Source organism: Phascolarctos cinereus, unplaced genomic scaffold (genome assembly GCF_003287225.1).
Source record: "Phascolarctos cinereus isolate Bilbo 61053 unplaced genomic scaffold, phaCin_HiC Scaffold_1;HRSCAF=81, whole genome shotgun sequence".
Taxonomy (NCBI): domain Eukaryota; kingdom Metazoa; phylum Chordata; class Mammalia; order Diprotodontia; family Phascolarctidae; genus Phascolarctos; species Phascolarctos cinereus.
The window spans coordinates 229,989,635-230,011,032 of record NW_027555514.1 but is presented as its reverse complement, the minus strand read 5'-3'; the positions used below and the strand labels follow the sequence as shown (position 1 = coordinate 230,011,032).

The 21,398-nt window shown below is 41.7% G+C and overlaps 1 protein-coding gene across 4 annotated transcripts in view; it reads right to left on the bottom strand.

Annotated features, from left to right (window-relative positions):
• MSRB3 (methionine sulfoxide reductase B3) overlaps positions 1-21,398 on the bottom strand; it is a 196,782-nt gene extending 175,384 nt beyond the window's left edge. The window contains exons 1-2 of one of the 4 annotated variants that reach the window (XR_013482742.1): positions 21,214-21,398; positions 17,220-17,773 (exon numbers count right to left, since the gene is read on the bottom strand). Coding sequence is in view for 1 of the 4 variants with exons in the window: in XM_020990199.2 (XP_020845858.1) it covers positions 17,220-17,679 (460 nt within the window). In the remaining 3 variants the exon portion in view is untranslated. Of the gene's footprint in view, positions 1-17,219; positions 17,774-21,213 lie in introns of those variants that run through there. The other 3 variants (XM_020990201.2, XM_020990199.2, XM_020990200.2) reach the window with 3 other exon arrangements.

The following is a 21,398-nucleotide window of genomic DNA, read 5'->3' as shown; positions in this document are numbered from 1 at the left end:
TGAGTAGAAGGGGCAGCTAGGTGGTGCAGCGGATAGAGCTCTAGCCTGGCAATCAGGAGGACCTGAATTCAAATTCAGCATCAGACACTTGACACTTACAAGCTGTGTGACCCTGGGCAAGTCACTTAACCCCAACTGCCTAAGCAAAAAAAAAAATGAGTAGAATTTATAAGGAAGACTAAGTATACTTGATGCTGGGGAGGAAAAACTTCTTATCAATTAGAAATATCCAAAAGTGGAATACACTGTCTTGGGAAAAAGTGGCTTTCCTCTTGCTAAAGATCTCCAAGTACATGCTTTGTTGTGTATGTCGTAGAGAAGATTTTTATTCAGGTATGGATTATACACGAGGGCATTCTCCCCTCTTAGCATGTAAGCTTCCTGCAATTAGGGGTTGTTTCATTTGTTTTATATTTGTATCCCTATTGCACAGAGTAGGTGCTCGGTAAATATTTGTTGATTGATTTGTTGATTGATTGACTATGAAGTCCCTTCTACCACTGAGATTCTATGACAGCCTACCAAAGCTACATAGAACAGTCCTACTCTGCTATTCCTGGCCCCCTATCAGAGTCAATCAGAGAGGCAGAGGAAGAGAATATGCCAAAGGCAAAGAGAGTACTTGGAAACCACAGACTTTGTCCTTACATGGACCCAGATGATCCCTCCATGTGTTTGGCCATTGAAACCAAAATAGAGGCCAATCCAAACAAGACTGACCTGAATGGATAAGTTCAAGCTAGGCCTGCTGCCCCTAGAACACTGTTCAGGGTCATTCACTCCAAGAAAACAAGGAAGTTCAAATGCATGGGTCAAGACCGTCAACTCCAGGAACAACTCTTAAGCTGTACCCACAGAGACCAAATGCTGTTTTCCCACAACTGTGGATGATATGAATATATGGACACTCAATGCAATCGAGATGGGAATTGGGCATTGTTTCTCCAGAAGCTAAGGAAATGGACATGAGATCAGGAATGGGCCCTCTTCCCAACAACTTCTCAGAAATAATGCCTTCCCCACCAATGTTTCCTTGGTCCTTTTCACCCGTATTCATAGATTCCCATGCAACAGTAATGGCGAAGAGTGAAAATGTTGCATCCTATGGTGCTGGACAATAGATCTGTTGTGGATAGCAGCATGGGGTATGAGGATGGCCAGGGAGCAGCAGTAGCATAGTGGGTCTGGGTCAGTCTAGTTACGGAGCAGGCTTACCAGTCAGAAACCTAGGGTTCCAGGGTGGGAGTGCCTGGAACTGGGGAAAGAATACTCGAGGGGGACAAGGCAGCTGGCTGTAAGAATTGGAAGACTGTAGAGTAGGAGAGGGATTTGGCTTACTCGGCTCTGCCTCAGGGGGCAGAACGAGCAGCGATGGGTGAAAGTTGCTAGGAAGTAAATTTAGACTTGATATAAGTAAAACCTAGCTAATATTTGAAATATACAGACTCTAACTAGGTCGCTTTAGGAGTCAGTGGTCCTTGCCACCACTGGAAGCCTTCATGTGCTTGCATGAACACCTGTCAAGTACACAGGAGAAGGAATGCTTTGTCAGGTATGAACCAGATTGCCACACATATTCTAATTGTGGAAATCTATGACTCTGTGATACTTGTATCACAGTCATAGTCATAGTCACATATCACAGTCGCTTGTCAGGTCAGAATCCCTGTATTAGAATCTCTAGTTCATTTTGATTGTAATCTATATTTTGGAATTTTATCAGCATCTGAGATTGCAGATTTAATCTCTAGTTCTGTGCTTGGATATTATCTACTGTGAATTCTTGGTCTTCTCTTGTCTTCTTATCAAGTAAATATTGTGTATTGTATATGACCTTCTTCCCTCCACTTTAAAGCCCTCATGATCAGATTCCCTTCTAGAAGACCACTTGGCAATTCTCAGACAGCATCATTCCCAGGCACATGATGGGAATATATGAGATTCCATGATATCACAGAAATAGCATTGTTTAAAGATCATCTGAATATTCAAGAAAATATTTGACCACTGAAGGTGCTCAATGGGATTAAAAAGGTTGTCTTCCTCAACATGCAGATTGAAGAGGAATTCTCAGCCTGTACCATGAGAGCAGTAACAAAGGCAAGGATTTAACTATGATGAGCTTCTGAACACTCTAGTCCATCCTTTATCCACCTACCAAACTGTTTTTCTTTACACATAGATCCGACCATGTTACTTAAATTCCAGTGGCTCCCTATGACCTGCAAAATCAAATGCAAACTCTTCCCTTTCGGCTTTTAAAGCTTTCCATAACCCAGCCCCTTCCCACTCTTCTAGTCCAGTTATACCTTGTTCCCTCCTACATACTCTTGTCATCCAATGACAGCTCACCTCCTTGCTATTTCTCACATGACAATGTATTCTGAGAATTTTCACTAGCTATTCCCTATGCGTGAAACATTCTTCCTCTTCATCCTCCTCATCCTCCATTTCCTCGCTTCCCTGGCTTCTTTCAAGTCTCTAGTAAAGTCACATCTTCTGCAAGAAGTCTTTCCCACTCTTCCTTAATCTTAGTGTCTTCCCTCTGAGACTAGCATCAATTTATCAAATAGATAGATGAGATAGGTAGATTGTTTTTGTTGAGTCATTTCAATCATGTCCGACTCTTCATGACCCTATCTGGAGTTTTCTTGGAAAAAAATACTGAAGTGGTTTGCTATTTTCTTCTCCAGCTCATTTTACAGATGAAGAAACTGAGGCAAACATACTTAAATGACTTGCCCAGAATCACACAGCTGGAAAGTATATGAGGCTGGATTTTAACTCAGGAAGATAACTCTTCCTGATCCCAAGTCCAATGTTCTATCCGCTGTTCTGCCTAGCTGGATAGGTAGATAGATTAGATAGGTAGATAAATAGATATTTTATTCGTACATAGTTGCTTGTATATTATCTCCCCCATCAGATTGTGAGCTTCATGAGAGCAGCAATTGTTTTTTGTCTTTCTTTGTATGCCTAGAACCTAGCACAGTGCCTGGCACGTAGTAAGTGCTTAATAGATACTCTGACAAGTTTCAAAATACCTCCCCAAGACTAGATTAATACAATTGGACTAGAAAAAGAATGATAGTTGAGTTATTTGGAAGAGATAAATGAGAAAAAATTAAACCAAAGACTGGAGTTGTTTTGATAAAAGAGACATAAAACACAAAAAGTAATGCAGCAGTCCACCCAAAAAAAGGTAAACTACTCAAATAATCCAAGACAAGTAAGGGTTAAACAATCTAGATTTAACAGATTCAATGTAAGAACTACAACTCAGGCCACTAGAGAACCATCAGAATTTAGCAGAAAAACTACGTTGCTCTGATAAGTTCTAACTGTATTTTAGATAAACTTCTGACTCCTAAACTATTCCTCTTTGCAATACCTATAATTCTAATCTTTTGGTCCAGCCCTGTGAATTCATTAGTGTAGGAACTCCCACTGATACAGAATGACGACTTTACAATTTATAGTCTCAGAAGATTACTTAGAGTACTACAGAGAGGTAAGTGATTTGTCCATGGTCATACAATTATTGTATATCAGAAGAAGCAATTGAATGGTAGTCCTCCTTACTCCAAGGCCACTCCTCTATAGACTATGCCAGGCTGTCTTCTCAATAATTATAATTACTATGCACAATTACTACTACATAGTTCTAATTACTGTATAGTTCTAATTCATATACCTACATAATATATATATATATATATATAACACATTTCTCATCATACTAAAATAAAGAGCTTAATATTTCCATAGTCAGTTCCTAATTCTCTGTATGTAATTTATATACACCATGAATTAGCGGACGTAGGCTGGGTTTTAAACGAATCCTGGGACTGAATCTCAGATCCAAAAGCAGACAAGATTCCCACTGTTCCCAAAAGCATTCTCCTGCCTATGGGTTGTCTCCACAAATTGTCATGTGGCTCTCTTGGATACGGATGAACAATCTTAATTTCCTGGGATTCCACTGAATTAACCACACTTCTATTGTTACAATCAAGAGAAAATTATAGCTTTTAAGGAAAAAGATAATTCTATCAGCCAAAAATTCCAGTTTCATTTTTCTGTATGGCTGTCACCCTATATTTCAAAAATTTAATAACATTAGGGTGGGTAGGGGCTTCAGGGACCATACAGTCCAATCTCCTTCTTTTAAAGATAAGGTAATTGAGGCCTCAGAAAGGTTGCATCTTGTCCAAGGTCAAAAAGCTAGTCAACTGCAAAAGACAGAAGGAAATTCAATTCTCCTGACTCTTTGTCAAGGACTATTTCTCAAAGATTGATAGTAGTTATGTATATTTTAAAATCAGACATGGAAATGTATTGAAATGGAAAAATTTTAGAGATTCATTTCAATAAACCAGTGTTCAATGCCTGTATGGTACAACAGGACACTACGCTGGGTGTTTAAAGATAAAATAAGACATAGTCCCTAACCTTGAAGAATTTAAAATCTGGCAGATGAAAAGAGGGGGGAGAGAGGGAGGGAGAAAAACTTGGGACTCAAAATCTTGCAAAAATAAATGCTAAAATTGTCTTTCCATATAATTGGGGAGAAAATGAAAATACTATTATATAAGAAAATTTTAAATCTGGCAGATGAAATAAGGTACCTGTGTAAATATCCTTAATGTCAATTAGAATATGATATTCTAATGCAAAGATGAGGGCCAAAGAAAAGTATTTTAAAAGATTCTATAAATAAGAAACCATTTCTATGAAGGAGGAGATTAGAGAAAGCATCATAAAAGATAGAGCACTAGAACTGGTCCTTGAAGGAAAAGGAGTCGTTCAGTCAGTCAGTCGGTAAGCATTTATTAAATACTTAATGTGTACCAGACACTGTGGATTTCAATGAGAAGAATTAGAGTGAGGGGAGGTCACCCAATCCAGCCATGGGGGAGGCCATGAGCAAGTTCTAGTCTTGCTAGTGTTAAGAGTATATGAAAGGGAGACATATTGTAAAGGAGAGTAGTGTGAAACAAGGCTGGAAAGAGAAATTGGAGCCAGATTGTGGTTTAAATGCCAGATAATGGAGTCTGCATTTCATTCACTATAACTGAGGAACTTTGAGATGGGGGAACTATGAGATCTACATTTTGTAAAAAATGACTATCAGTAGTGTGAGAGAGGGATTACAATAGAGGAAGGATAGTAGTGGGGAGAGTAATTAAGAGGTTATTGCAATAGTCCCTGTGAAAAGGAATGATTAATGCAATCCTGAACTGGGGTGGGATGAGTGTGAGTAGAAATGAAGGGATAGATGAAGTTGAATTTATAATATTTGGCAAGTGACTGGGTGTGAGAGGGAGGGGAAAAGTAAACAAAGATGCCAAGATTTCAAGCCAAGATAATCAATTAGGACCAACCCAGTCATAATGCCTATTGCAATAAACAGAAATAAGTTAGAAGGAGAAAGGGTTTTTTTCTGTTTTTGTTTTTGAGGGTAATGAGTTTGAGGTATCCGTGGAACATCCAGATAAAAATGTCGAATAGGCAGTTGTAAATGCGGAGACAGGAACTGAAAAGAGAGATGGAAGAAATATTGATTTGATGGTTATCACAACAAAGGTGATAGTTAAAGCCCTGATTGTAGATGAGATCACCAAAGTAGAGAATGGGTAGCAGTAAGTATAGACCATTCTTTCTAGAAATGTGGCAATCAGTAGGAAAAGAAAGGCTGATAGCTTGAGGGATGTAGTAAAGACACAGGAGGATGGGAGAGATCTGAGTAAAAGCTAGTACTGAAAAGACTGAAGAAGCAAGCAAGATAGTGGATGATCATGGGAACAAGGCACCACATGTGAGAACAGATCAAGGCAAAAGGTAGAAGGACAATCTCTGGCAAAAAAAAAAAATGAAAAAAGACCCTTAATTTTCTGATACTGAAGGGACAGAGAGAGAATTTGAAGAATTGGAATAGTACAGTTGAGGGAGTGCAAGATGGATGTTGTGCAGTGGAAAAAGTACTGAACCTGGAACAAGGAAGACCTGAGTTCAAATCCAGCTTCAGACATTTACACTGTGTGACCCTGGAAAAGTCATTTAATTTTTCTGCCTCAGTTTCCTCAGCTGTAAAATGAGGCTAATAATAGCATCCACTTCTCAGTGTTGTTATGAGGACAAAATTAGTGAACCAATAGATAGATAGGTAGATAGATAGATAGACAGATATACAGATATATATTGCTTTGCAAACCTTAAAGTTCTATATAAATGCTACTTAATTAGTATTATTATTCAGTGTGTTCTAATTACAAATTGATCAAGACGCCAACAAACATTTCCAATGTGTGTAAGGTGCTTTGCAAATCTTCAAGTGCTATACATGATTACTACTGAAATAGGGAGTAAGGTCATCTGCTAAAAGGAGAGGGAGTGAACTTGAAGAGGGTGGAGAAGATATATAATAACATTTTTAATAGCTGTGATGGGGGAAAGAATGACGAATAAATACAAGATGAATGTAAATTTTCTATAAAGCAAAAGAGAAAGAAAACTCAGGAATGGAGGCAGCTAGGTGCGCAATGGATAGAGCACTGGCCCTGAAGTCAGGAGGACCTGAGTTCAAATCTGACCTCAGACCAAACACTTGACACCTACTAGCTGTGTGACCCTGGGCAAGTCACAACCCCAATTGCCAAAAAAAAAAAAACACAAAAAAACCCCCTCAGGAATGAAAAAGGGTGGTTTTGCCAAATAAAGATCTGTTGATGTGTTTATTTTTTTGTCTTAAAGTGTTTGGTGTATTTCAGGATGTGAAAAAGTAAGATGGGCATAACAGTATACAACTAGTTTGAGGATGTTTGAAAGAAAGTGAAATTCATTCTCCAACTGATAAATGCTCAAAGGATATGAACAGGCAGTTTTCAGATGAAGAAATTAAAGCTATCTATAGCCATATGAAAAAATGCTATTGATTAGAGAAATGCAAATCACAACAACTCTGAGGTACCACATCACACCTATCATATTGGCCAACATGACAAAACAGGAAAAGGATAAATATTGGAGAAGATATGAGAAAATGGGAACACTAATGCATTGTTGGTAGAGTTGTGAACTGATCCAACCATTCTGAAAAGCAATTTGGAACTATGCCCAAAATGCTATAAAAATGTGCATACCCTCTGACCCAGCCATACCACTTCTAGGTCTATAACCTAAACAGATCATAAAAACAGGAAAAGGACTCACATGTACAAAAATACTTACAACAGCTCTTTTTGTGGTGGCCAAAAATTGGAAATTGAGGGGGATGCCCATCAATTGGGGAATGGTTGAACACGTTGTGGTATATGAATGTAATGGAATACCATTGTGCTATAAGAAATGATGAGCAGGTGGACTTCAGAAAAACCTGGAAAGACTTATATGAACTGATGCTGAGTGAAGTGAGCAGAACCAGGAGAACATTGTATACAGTGACAGCCCCATTGTATGATGACTAACTTTGATAGACCTAACCCTTCCCAGCAAAGCAAAGACCTAAGACAACTCCAAAAGACTCATGATGGAAAATGCTATCCACATCCAAAGAAAGAACTATGGAGTCTGAATGCAGATGGAAGCATGCTATTTGTTCTCTTTTTTTGTTGCAGTGTTTTTGTTTGTTTCTTCTTTATCGTGGTTCCTCTCTTTAGTTCTAATTCTTCTTTACATGATGACTAATATGAAAAAATGTTGAATATGAATGTATATGTAGAGACCATATCAGATTGCATGCCATCTTGGGGAGGGTGGAGAAGAGGGAGGATGAGAAAATTTAAAACTCAACATCTTATGGAAGTGAATGTTGAAAACTAAAAATAAATAGACTAATTTTAAAATATTTTTGAAAAGAAGGAAAGTGAAGTTAAGAAGAAATAAATTAGAAAAATAAGCTATATGAAGAATCAATCAATCAACAAGTATATATTAAGCACCTACTGTGTGCAGGCACAGCACAAGTACAAAGAACAAAACAGCCTGACCTTGCAAGGAGTTTACACTCTAATGAAGGGGACAACAAATACATATATAAGCATGAGCAGCATAAATAGGAAATAAATAACAAATACAAATACATCCAAAGTAGTTACATTCAAAGTGATTTGTCAGAGTGAGCACTAATAGTTGGGAGTTATCAGGAAAGGCTTTGTGAAGAAGATGGTGCTTGAGCTGGAAGTTAAAGGAAGACAGGAACTCTATGTGGAGAAGGGGAGGAAGGAAAGTATTCTAGGCATGGAGATGGCCAGTGCAAAGGCACATAGACAGGAGATGAAGTATTATGTGAGAGGAACAGAGCCAAGAGGGCCAATTTAGCTGAACTGAAGAGTATGGGTGGGAGATCAATGTTCAAGGAGGCTGGAAAGATGGGCTGAAGCCAGGTTGTGTAGGGCTTAAAAGATAAACAGAGTTTATATTTGATCCTAGATACATGAGGAAGCTACTAGAGGTGACTGAGGAGGGGAGTCACGTGGGCAGATCTGCACTTAGGGAAAATTACTTTGGCAGCTGTGTTGAAGGAGGGAATAGAGTGGTGAGAGACCTGGGTCAAGTAGACGAATTAGGAGGATGCTGCAATAATCTAGGTGAGAGGTGGTGAGGGCTCTACTGAAGCCATAGCTGTGTGAATGGAGAGAAGGGGTTGAATCCAAGAGATGTTGTGAAACTAGAAGTGGCAAGATTTAGCAACTGGTTGGAAATATAGAGTGAGGGAGAAGGAAGAGTCTAAGATAATATTGAAGTTAATGAGCCTGGGAGACTGGGAGGATAGTGGTACATTGGACAGAAATAGAGAACTGTGGATGTCTCCAGGATATCTAGTTTGAAATGTCCAATAAGCAACTGGCAATTAGGGACTGAAAGTCAAGGAAGCTGCATATATGGATTCTGGAAGTCCTCTGAAAAGAAAATCATGATACTTAGAGTCATGGGAACTGATAAAGGTTACTAAGGGAAGAAGGGAAGGGAGGAAAGGAAGGGAAAAAGGGAAGAGAAGGGAAAAAGGGAAGGGAAGGAGGGAAGGGAAGAAAGGAAGGGAAGGAAAAAAGGAAGGGAAGAGGGAGGGGAAAAGAAGGGAACGGAAGGGAAAAGAAGGGAATAGAAGGAAAGGGAAGGTAAACAGAGCCTAAGAAAAAACCTCGTTGAATTCACCCATGCTAACTTATTGATAAGTTAGCAAAAGTGACTAAGGAGGAGAACAGAACCAGGAAAGAGTTGTTTCCAGGAACTCAGAGATGTTGCTTAATAGTATCAAATACAGCAAATAGGTCAAGAAGAATTAAGACTGAGAAAAGACCATCATGTTTGGCAATTAAGAGGTCACTGGTAACTGGAGAAAGTCGTTTCAGTTGAATGATGAGATCTGAAGGAAAGAGAACATGCATTTGTTAAGCAGCTATTATGTGCCAGGCACTGGACTAATCGCTTTACAAATATTATCTCATTTCATCCTCACAACAACCCTGTCAGATAGGTGCTATTGTTATTCCCATTTTACAGGAACTGAGGCAGAGAAAGGCTCGGTGGCTTGCTCAGGGTTACACATAGACAGTGCATTTGAACACGGATCTCCCCGACTGCAAGCCCAGCATTTTATCCACTACACCCACCTAACTGCCTTTGAAGTCAGAGGCAAGATTGCAAAAGGTTGAAGAGACAAGTACTAGAAGCAGTGGAGTACAGACAATTTGAGAAAGGGAAAAGAGATATAGGACTCTCACCTCTTCCATCTATTAGGTCTCCCTGGCTCCCCTCTAACAACACTACATCCCTCACTGTCCTTTCCAGCATTGGTTGGCCCTTCTCTCCCACTCTGACAAACTGCTTCTGGAAGGCAAACTAGAATATTCCTTGCTCCCTACTGTTATTTCCAGAAACTGAAAACAATGACAAGTTATATACGAGACATTAAAAGCACTATAAACTTTGTTTAAAAAAAACCATATCAGGAATTATAGAAAAAATGCAAATTACTTTCAAATCAAACCTGGACTTCCCCCAATATTTCTCAGAAAAGTAACTAGGCAGGGAGAGATTAGGGTTAGAATGAGAAACCAGGGCACCATCTTCCTTCCACCCTTTCCCAGAAGGCCCTTTGACTGTGAAAGTCCTGAAAAGGAAACCTGAAAACCATTCCTGTAGTCAGAGTTGTTCCTCTCTGACCCATTTTCCAAAGAAATGGGGGAGGGACACAACCCCAGCCCTGGGATAGAACAAAAGAGGCATTATAACACATCCCAGGCACTAAGAAAAGGGGCTAAGGGCCCTGCCCACTCCACTCCAGTTTACCTGAGCTTATCATCTAATGAGGGGAAAGAAATGTATTTACCCATATAACTGTGCGATAAGAGGGATGGAATAAGGTCAAAAATGAGATGCGCTCAAAGTGCTATGAAAAATCTGAAGAAGAGATCACGGTCATGGTTGGTTGGTTGGTTGGTTGGTTCTGGATCTTTGTTCTCAAAGAAGACCAAAATGACATCATTATGTTACAGTCAAGGCACAGTGTAGTGTGTCTGATCAGACCAATATGAGCTTGGCAGTCTCTACCAGGTCTGGCACAAATAGTCCACATGAACAATTCATGAAAAGGACTTCATGGAAGAGGCTGTGCCTGAGGTGGACATTAAAGGCAATGGTTTCAAAAAGCAGAGATGGTCAAGAGGGGAAAGATTGTTCATTCCTGGAATGTGGGATACGGTGAACAAAAGTACAGAGATGGTAGAAAAAAAGGATGAGACAAGAATGGGGGACAGATGAGTGGAGGAACACAGAAATATAGGAAGGGAGGGTAGCAGGAGATAAAGTTAGAAAGGCAAGGTGGGGCTACCATGTGGAGGGCCTTGAATGCTAGGATAAGAGTTTATATTTCATCTGATCAGGCAATAGGGAGCCACTGAAAAATTCTGAGCAAAGAAGTAATGTAGTTGGAGTGGTATATTCAGAATATTACTTACATAGCAATGACAAGGATGGGAAGAGGAAAACCAGTTAAAGGCTATTATAATATAGATCAATGATAAGGAGTTAAACTCATATGGTGGCAAAGAGAGGAGGAAACAATTCAAGAGACATACAGTGCATCACTTTATGTAAGTCACTTAATTTTATGTTCCCTTCAGTTTCCTCTCTTGTAAATTGGGAGAAATAATACTAGTACCATAGTGAACTCTCATTTAAGGAAACTCCCCTCCCAACGAAGGTCAGCATCTTCTCTGTGTCTTATAATCAGCAAGAATTCACCAGGGTACTACACACTTAGCTGACTTGCTAGGGTCACATATCTGTTATATGTCAGAAGAGATCAGTAGTGGAGGAGTACAGGTGAGGGTGCAAGCGCGATTCTATAAAACTAGCAGACCCTGGTCAATGACATGACTGACGCCCAGTCTACCACCTTCCTGGATTTTTTTTTCTCTTTTCTAGGGAAAAAGCTGTTACCCGTCACCCATTGCCTCTTGATAATTTTCTTCCTGGTTCCCCTTCTGATCCCAAAGAAGAGAGGGAGGAGGAGAGAAATAGTCATTCATCACCTCTGACTGTAGCCAAAACAGCCAGTATTTGGAAACTTCAGGTGTTTTTTTTTTAAACTTTCATTCACATTACAATGTTATTTGTAGCTACTACAGTGCTCAGCCGGTAGGTGCTACAGTGGACAAAGCACTGAGCTTGGAAACAGGAAGATTCATCTTCCTGAGTTCAAATCTAACCTCAGACATTAGCTGTGTGACACTGGGCAAGTCACTTAACCCAGTTTGCTTCAGTTTCCTCATTTGTGAGCTAGAGAAAGAAACTGCCAACCTCTCCAGTATCTTTGCCAAGAAAACCCTGAGCTGAAGGAGGAAGTGGCAAACCACGGAAAACTCCAAAATGAATTCATGAAGAGTCAGACAGGACTGAACAACAACAAAACAGTGCCTGGAACACAGTAGGTGCTTAATATATGTTTATTGATTGATTGCTACTTTAAAAAAACTATTTGGTCATTCTCCATGAATGTGTCACTCTATTAGAGTAGTCTATTAGGGATTGAGAGAAAAGAAATTCACTCGAACTGGGGGAAGGGATTATATATTTTTTTTGCCCCCAGCACAGCCTGAGGGTGGGAAAGAGAAAGCCAATTAGAGTTTCTGCAATATGTTAGTAATATATCTGTATAAGAGTTTATCTGAGGACTCCCGATCAACTGAGTAAACCCTAATGAACTTGCTGAAATTACAGAATCTGAAAGGAAGATAATTGGAAAACGATGGGGTTTTTTAGGTTTTGCCTCATTCAGACTTTTAGAGGTTGTACTCCCAGCTTGTAACGGGTTTGAAACCTTAAGGGGCACACATCTTGTGACTTCTTCATGGATTATAAAGGATGAGAAACTGGGAGTCTGCACCTAATAAAAGGTTCCACTCTTTCAGAATTTGATGGGCCAGGCTAGGGTAAAGGAAATTTAAAGAAATTATTACATTTCTCCTCTTTCAGGAGTTATGAAGAAGTCTTTCAATCATAGCCATTGGTTGACTGAAGGAAGCCAGAGCAAATTCTGACAAGGCACAACTCTGAGAAGAGTCATCCTTGGCAGGCAAGAAGAGAGCTAGTTACAGAGAAAGGACTGCCATTTTCTTTTTCTCTTTCACATCTTTCAGAGTATGGCAGATGAGGGAGGAGATTTCTCTCTTCTCCTCACCGTCACCAGTGGTGTCTTTGAATGAAGCAACTCATGAAGATGCTATGACTAGCAGAGAGCAAGCCCAGGGAATATCACAATTGAGTCAAGTTGAATTATAACAACAACAATAATAGCTAACATTCATATAGGGCTTACTAGATGGTGCACTGGGTAGAGTTCTGGCCTGGAGTCAGGAAGATGAGTCTTCCTGAATTCAAATCTGGCCTCAGACACTTACTAGTTGTATGACCCTAGGCAAGTCACTCAACCCTGTTTGCCTAAATTTCCTCCTCCATAAAATGAGCTGGAGAAGGAAATGGCAAACCACCCCAGGATCTTTACCAAGAAAACCCCAAATGGAGTTATGAAGAGTTGGACATGACTGAAACGCTTGAACAACAACAACACTGGGAGGTTAAGTGCTACTATCCCCATTTAACAGATGGGAAACTGAGGCAAAAGGAAATTAAAGGGGTCAGGGAGCACAGTGGGGCAACCTGCCCAGCAGAAATGCTACACCCAGTACACCATGAGGAGAGTAAAGACATTAAGAATGTGGTCCCAGAGGGATGAGTTGCCTTGACCATGAGTATTCCCTACTTGGGAACTCTCTGTGGCTGCGCATTCTTCCTATAGGTGTAGGGGGGTGAGGTAGTGATGTTTTCTTATTCCCATTCATGCTACACCTTTTTTAGTAAATACCTTTACTATTTGTGCAAACTGGCTGATTACTAATGGTGAATGCATCAGGAAGAGCTCTTCCTGTGATAGTTTTAGGAGCAGGGACCCACAGGAAACCTAAATCATTGAACGTGGGGCAGCTAGCCTTTTCCTCCCCAACCCTCAAGGAGAAGCACAGTGTATTAAAAACTATTCATACCCTAGACTTAGTTCCTTTTGAACTTGGTGAGCAAAGTTGATAAGAATGAGCTAGTTATAAACTGATCAATGAAGGGGGTTAACAGAGGCTTCTTCCCTGAGGACATCTTTGAAACTGCCACTACAGCTATAGCTACTTTGGAAGCTGATCTTGCCTTGATCTCTCTTACTGGATCTTTATTCATGTCACACACACTAACCACGGGTGTCCCCCAGTGGCTCCTCTTGTCTTTCTAAACTCTCTCTCAATGATCTCTTTAGTTCTCAGGGGTTCAATTATCATCTTTATGCAAATAATTTCAAGATGTATAAATCCAGTCCTAGTCTCTCTTCCTGAGCTCCATTCCCACATCACCAACTGCCTATTGGACATTTTGAACTACACATCCCACAGACATTTCAAACTCAACATGTTGAAAACAGAACTCTTTATCTTTTCCCCAAAACCCTCTCTATCCTATTACTGTCAAGGGCCCCAACATACTCTGAGTCACAACCTACACAACCTTCATACAGTCCTCAATGCCTCACTCATGTGGGGTGTCACCCCAAATATCCATACTTTTTTTTTTCATTTCTACCTTCACAACATCCCTGATATATGATCCTTGTCTTTCCTCTCATACAGCCACAACCCTAGCTCAGGCCTTCATCACCTCTTGCCTGGATCATCACAATGGCCTTCTAATAGATGGATCAATCAGTCCTCCATATAGCTGCCAAGGGTGATTTTCCTGAGGCATAGGTCTTACCATGTCATACACTCTCTAACTCAATAAATTCCAGTGGTAACATATTACCTACAGAATTAAATACAGAGTCTGGCATGTAAAGCTTTTCCCAACCTGGCCCCTTCCTACTTTTCCAGTCTTTTTACTTCATATTACCCTTCCACAAACTCTACAAGTCCAGCACTTAGTATTAACTGAACGGAAGGGAGTAACAGTGACTTGGAGATCTTCCTGCCTGCTTGCCTGGCTTCACAGAGGTACTTGTACCCTCAAAAGGCCCTTAGTAGCTAAGGCTAGTCTAAGCCCCCTAGAGCTAAAATCAAACTCATCATGTTCGATTGGGACTGCCCTAGCTGGGATTATATTGTATACTGCCAATAAGAATCTAGATCCAGAAAACTGAAAGGAAGCAGGGAGGAAGACAGGACAGGGAGAAATAATGAGATATAGACACTGATAACTCAACAGCTTCCTACGGCTCAAGTTTTGAAGGTAGGGACCAAGTTGGGGCAGAGCTACAAGCAATATTTGTTTAGTTTTTCTTTAATTTACTTTCAATCTTCTTTTACATCAATAAATCAATATTTAATAGCTTTCCTATGAGCCTGATCATTAAGGCATTTGGGACAAAAAGCAACAAAACTTTAGGGTTTTTTTTTCTAGTTACTAAATTTTAGCAGAATTGTGGGACTGTGGATAACAACGATTATTCCAAACTCAAGTAGGGGTTAGTATTTTAGGATGTTAGCACAAACACCCGGACCTTTTTTTAAAAAAAAAAATTATAAAATAGAGTGTGTGTGTTGATTCAAGCCTCAAATGACGCCAGGCACTTGTAACCTTGGCAGGCAAATGGTCTAGGCACGGTGACAAGACTTTAAAGGGTAGGCTGCAGCTCAACTTTAAAAAAAAAAGATATGCCTGTAAGGATGCTAATAAAAGTCACCAAAAATTAAATTGTTAACTGGGACCAAAATCATATGAATAAATGTTAAAGGAATTCAAGCAGTAAGTCTGCTACTGCATTCAAAGTCATGGTCAATAATACTATTTGGACTAGTACTTCTTCTAATACTATTGGACTAGAAGTATTAAGTCAATTAACATATCACCAAAGCACACAATAATCTCAGCACTATTTCCCTGGCAGTCCATGCTACTTTAAGCAGAGCCTGAGAACCCTTTCCATAAAAGGTGGAAAAGTTCTTGGGCCTCCTCGTTTGTCCTCAAAACTATAAAAGGATTATATAAAAGATTGGTATCTTTTTTGGAAAGCAAAAAAACCCAACAACAACAGCAAAAAACAAACAAAAACCAAACTTGATGTGGTCATTACTTAAGCTGACATTTATAACATTAAGTTTTTCTTTCTGACATAAGTTCTGTGCCTATTTAGTTACATTCATATATAGCAAAAATCTGCATGAGCTTAAAACACATTTTAAAAACTTAATTCTCTCTAGTTTGTCAAAAAAGCATTCAATTTTTTAAAAAGAGCTACTTTTTAATAACTTTATCCTAGTCCTCACAAAGGCCCTAAAAGGGAACACAAGTGAATGAATGTGGAAGTAGCCCTTTATCTTGATAATCTAGTTAACAACAAGAGGAAAAATAAAATGTCATTAACTAAACTTTGCTATGAACAAAAGTTTCCTTTCCTCAGTGCTCTGTATTTAAGTGCCAAATTATTTTGATGACTAATAGTTTGCCTGTAACAAATACGAAAGTACATGGAAACAGTACAAATACTTTCCTGTTTTGTTTGCACCTGATAAACTGAGTCCCTTTAAACCAGGGGCTCTTAATCTCTGGAGCCTATGATCTTATTTAAAAAAAAAAAAAATGACTATGTTTCATATTATTTTTGTAATTGGATGTATTTTATGCATTTTAAAACATTATTCTGAGAAGGGGGCCACAGGCTTCCCCTGATTGCCAAAAGAGACCATTGAACACCCAGAAAAAGTGAACTCCTCTCATGAGCAGTGGTGAGTTATGTGATCATAGCGACAGAGATGAGAACTGGAAAGGACCCCCTGGACAATCTAATCCAACCTGTTATAGGGGAGGAAACTGAGGCCCCAGGAGATTAGCCCAGGGCCACATGGGTAGTAAATTTCAAAGTGGGATTCAAACCTAGCTCCTTTGACTCCAAACTCAGTCCTCTTCACTTCAGTATTTTAAAGAAAAGGTTTGAAGAAAGCTATCCTTTTTTGAAACCACTAATATTTGGGATTTGAGAATCACCAAACACAGTAGCCTGTAGTCTCCAAGCCAAAGGCATGAACAGCACCTTTCATTCAATTAGTCTGAATTCAGAGAGTAAGAGTAGTCTCTCTGAAAATATTCAGGTGACTTTTTCCTCTTTTGGAAAAAAAACAAACAAACCCAGACACATAAGAAGGAAGACAGGCAACTTCTGGGTTACGTTACACTGTGGCCTGTTCACTGCTGCCCAAAGAGGACTCCTAAGCACAAGGTGCGTTAACTAGGGCAGAAGTGACCAAAAAAGGTGCGAGGGGGCTTCCCTCTCTGGCTCTCTTTTGGCCGCATCACACCCCGCCTGCACCCGGGGTCCTGGCGCATCTCCCGGAATGGGAGGCGGACCAGTCCTTCCCACCCGGCTCAGCCGGCCCGTTACTCCTGGCACTTCAGGGCAGTGTTAAGCGTCCTCCCCAAGAGGTGGGCTGCGCCCGCCCCCCAGCTCTGCTCTGCCAGGGGCTTCCTTTCCCAGTCCGGGGCGGGGACCCTGGGGCTAAGGGAATGGGGGAGGGAAGCCCCCACCCCCCGGCCCGCTCGCAGACCCTGCGTCATTGAAGCTGGGAGGGATCCGGCTCGGGGGTGACAGAGAGGAGCTGCCCCTGTCTTGTCTGTCTCCTTATTGGGCCGCACCCTCCCGAACCCCAACTTTCCAAGGGGGGGGTGGGGAGGTGGGATGCACTTACCCGGCTGCTGGGCAGCCGCCGCGGCCAGGCAAAGGCAGAGCTGGAGGCAGAGCCGCAGGGCGCGCGGCGACGGGCGCATGGACGGCCGGCCTGAGTGACAGATGGACAGACTGATGGGGCAGAGGGAGGCCGCCGCCGTGGCCTTGGCCGGGCTCCCCGCTGTCTGTCCCTCCCCGGCTGCGGGCGACAGGGCGTCGGGAGGCATGACGGGAAATTCCTGGGCAAGAGCAGCCAACTCCAAATATGAGCATAGACGGCGAGAGTGAGGGAGGACAAAGGCGCCCGGGCAGGACTGAGGGCTCCAGTTCCGCACCTCCTCCTCCGCCTCCGCCTCCGCCTCCTCCTCCTCCTCCTCTCCTCCTGACAAGCGGGATTTGAACCTGGGTCCTCTGACCCCAAATACAGGCCTCCTTCCAGTGGACCACACTGTCTTTCTAACGCTCCTCTTCCTTCTCTTCATTCCTATCCCCTGCTCTTTCTTCTCCTTCCCTTTCTTCTCCTTTTCCTCCTTTCATCTCCTCCTCCTTTCTCCTTCTCTTCCTCCTCCTTCACAGCTGTAAATTGAACAGTTGAGCCTGGAATCAGGAAGACCTGAGTTCAAATACGACTTCAGGTACTGACTAGCTGCGTGACTAGGCAGGTCACTTAACCTCTGTTTGCCTCAGTTTCTTCAGCTGTAAAATGGGGATAATAATAGCACCTACAAGACAGGGTTGTCGTGAAGATCTGATGAGATATGTGTGCCTAGCATCGTGCCTGGAAGGTAGTAGATGCTACATAATTGCTTATTTCCTTTCCCTCTGCCTTGCTGCACTCTCCCACCAAAAGACACAGAACCTGGGCAGAGCCAGGGATCGGACGGAGTCAGGAAGGGCCTAGTCTCTTGGGGAGGTCCTATGAATACAGCCAAGCACCACCTCAGCTCTGGGAGGAGTTGAAGGCTAGAGGGCTGCATGTTGGTGGGGTGGGGGAGAGGAGTGCCCCTCCCCACCAAGTCAAGGCAGGGCAGCAGAAACTCCATGGTGCAGGAGTTAGAGGAGTGAACTTCTAGGGGCCATAAGAAAAGGAGGGGCTCCTAGGCCTATTTTCAACAACACAGGAAAGGATTTTAGAGGTTTCATAGGATTACAGGCTTATAGCTGGAAGAGGCTGCAACCCCCTCCTTTGACAGAAACTGGAGCTGAGAGGTTAGTGGTTTGCTGAGGGTTTCTCAGTTAAGTCTCTGAAGCAGGATTTGTACTCAGGTCATCTTGCCTTGGGGCAGCTAGGTGGTGCAATGGACTGGGCTCTGGTCTGGAGTCAGGAAGACCTATCTTCCTGAGTTCAAATCCAGCCTTAGACACTTAGTAGCTGTGTGATCCTGGGCAAGTCACTTGACCCTGTTTGCCTCAGTTTCCTCATCCGTAAAATGAGCTGGAGAAGAAAATGGCAAACCACTCCAGTATCTCTGCCAAGAAAACCGAAATGAGGTAACAAAGAGTCAGGCATGATTGAACACCGTCTTGCCCAACTCCCTCCTTTTGCAGATGAGGAAACTGAAATCCTGAGAGGTCATTGAGACCAGAAACTGTTTCATTTTTGTCTCTGTGCCCTCAGTGCCTAGCACACTCTAGACACTTAGTAGAGATAGCACTGAGTAGTGGACAGACATTGGACTTGGAGGCAAGTCCAACTCTGTCACAGACAATACCAGCCATGGGTCCCTGTGTGACCTCATGCCTCTTTATGCCTCAGTTTCCTCATTTGTAAAAGGATGGGGTTGAATATGGTACCGTGGGAAGAGCTCTGGCTTTGGAGCCAGAGGCTGATGCTTATCATCCATGTGACCACTTGACCTCCCACTACACCAGATGGCATCTGAGGTCCTTTCCCAGATGGAAGGCTATGTGTAATGTTTACTGATTGCCCAAGGTTACAAAAGTAGTATGTGACAGAGCTGGGTTTAAAACTTAGGTCCTATGAATCTTTATGTTGTACTATGTTGCCTCGTCCTATTGTCCAAGAATGAAGAAGTGAGGAGCCAACCTTGCTCCCTCCCACCCTAATCAGACTTCCTCTATACCAAACAATGTGGGGTTGTAGTAGAAATAGTCCAAATCCCAGTGTGGCCTTGGACAAGACATATAGAGAAGCCTATACAGCGTGTTAGAGAGAAGGGCAGCTGGGGAGATTGGGATAGATTTCCTGGAGGTGGTGGGACTTGGGCTGAGCTTTGAAGGACGGGAATCTAGGAGGTAGGGGTGAGAAGGGAGTGTATTTCAGATCTGGAGGACAATTGTACATCTCCAACTGAATATTAAAATGTGTGAGTGGATAGGAGACAGATGGGAGATATTTGTCCAATATAGCCAAAACCAAACTCATTATATCTTTCACTAAACTCCACCACTCTTCCAAACTACCTTATTTTTGTTTATTTTTTTAATTGCTGTTTATCTTTCGGTTTTGTGTCACCTACACTTTCCAAAATACTACTTCCACCCTTCCCCCCAAGAAAAAAAAAAAGGAAAAACAGTTCATCTAAACTAACATACAAACCAGGTTTGACACTACCACCATGGTACCCTGCCCCTGCTTCCCTCTACCCAATGAAAGACAGGAAGTGCATACTTTCTCCTTCCTTTCCCTTCTCTAACTTTTCCCTTTCCCTAGTGTCTTCCCTTATCTCTCTGTCTCTCTCTCTCTCTCTCTCTCTCTCTCTCACACACACCACACACACACACACACACACACACACACACACACCCCTTTCTTTAGGGCCAATTTTGGTCATTATTTCACAGCATTTAGTTTCACCCTATTTTTACTGAGGGTAGAGTCCTCCTCATAGGATTACAGGATCATAGATGTAGGTCTTGGAACCCCAAATACAGCATCCTTTCCGCTGATCCACATTGCTTCCCCCATTCTTCTCCTTTCTCTCTAACCTCCACAATATATCTCCCATTCATCCCCTTCTGTCCATTCATGTGGCCACCACCCTAGTTTAAGAGAAGTCCGGAGCAGCTAGGTGGTACAGTGGATACAGCACTGGTCCTGCAGTCAATAAGACCCAAGTTCAAATCCGGCCTCGGACACTTAATAGCTGTGGACCTGGACAAGTCACTCAACCCTGATTGCCTCAAAAACAATAAAATAAAAAGAGCAGTCCAGACTACTCTCGGCTGAACTACTGCAGTTTACCTCCCAATCTCCAGTCTCTCTCCTCTCTAATACATCAACACAGTTGCCAAGTAGTTATTACTGAACTATAGGCCCGACCATATCACTCCCCTACTCAAGCCCCCAATTCTCTCTTGCCTCTAGGATAAAATACCAACCTTTCTGTATGGCATTTTAAAGTCCTTCACAATCTGGCTGCAGCCTATCTTTCTCGACTCATTACACATTACTCTCTTTCATACGTTATTATTATTATATTACACATTATTCTCTTTCATCCACTCTACCGTCTAATCAAATGGCCTGCTGGATTTCTCACAAATGACATTCCATCTCTGTGCCTTTGAATGGGTGGCCTCTGATGCTTTATTTGGCCCTCTCCTATGTGTTTATAATCTGATTCCTATAATTGTTGTTTGTATGCACATTTTTTTTCTCACCTAGATTTTCTTACCTGCTACATTGTAAGTCCTTTGATGTGAAGGAATCTATTATTCCACCTTTTTATCTCTGCTGCCTAGCACAATAATAAATGTTTGTTGTTGAATTGAACTATCTTATTGTGGGTGGAAATTGGCTGACTATTTTATTACCAAGTGTTTAAAGTATGTGGTATGTAAATTGGTATTGTAAAATAGAACCTTGGATTACCATTTAGGGAGGGGAGACAAACTAAATGAGCTTCCCATGAACCGAAGGAAACTGGCTAACCTAGCCATGCAGCTCATTGGACCCTAGCGGGAACCTGTCAGTCAGTCATTCTAGCTCTGGGAGGTTGAAACCCAAAGACCCTGGTAAATTGCCACAGGCCTTAATGAAAGCCAGAACTTACCAAACTTATCTTTGAAGCATGTAAGTCCTGAATGCAGGATAAGAAACCATAACACAGGCTAAAGAGGCTTCCACGTGTAAGACAGCCTCCATGAGCCCTGTGCAATAGGCTGAGACACCAGCGAGACTGATAAGATTAGTTTCACCTAAGGAAAGAACCAGCCTTCTCTGGGCTGATGAGGTTGC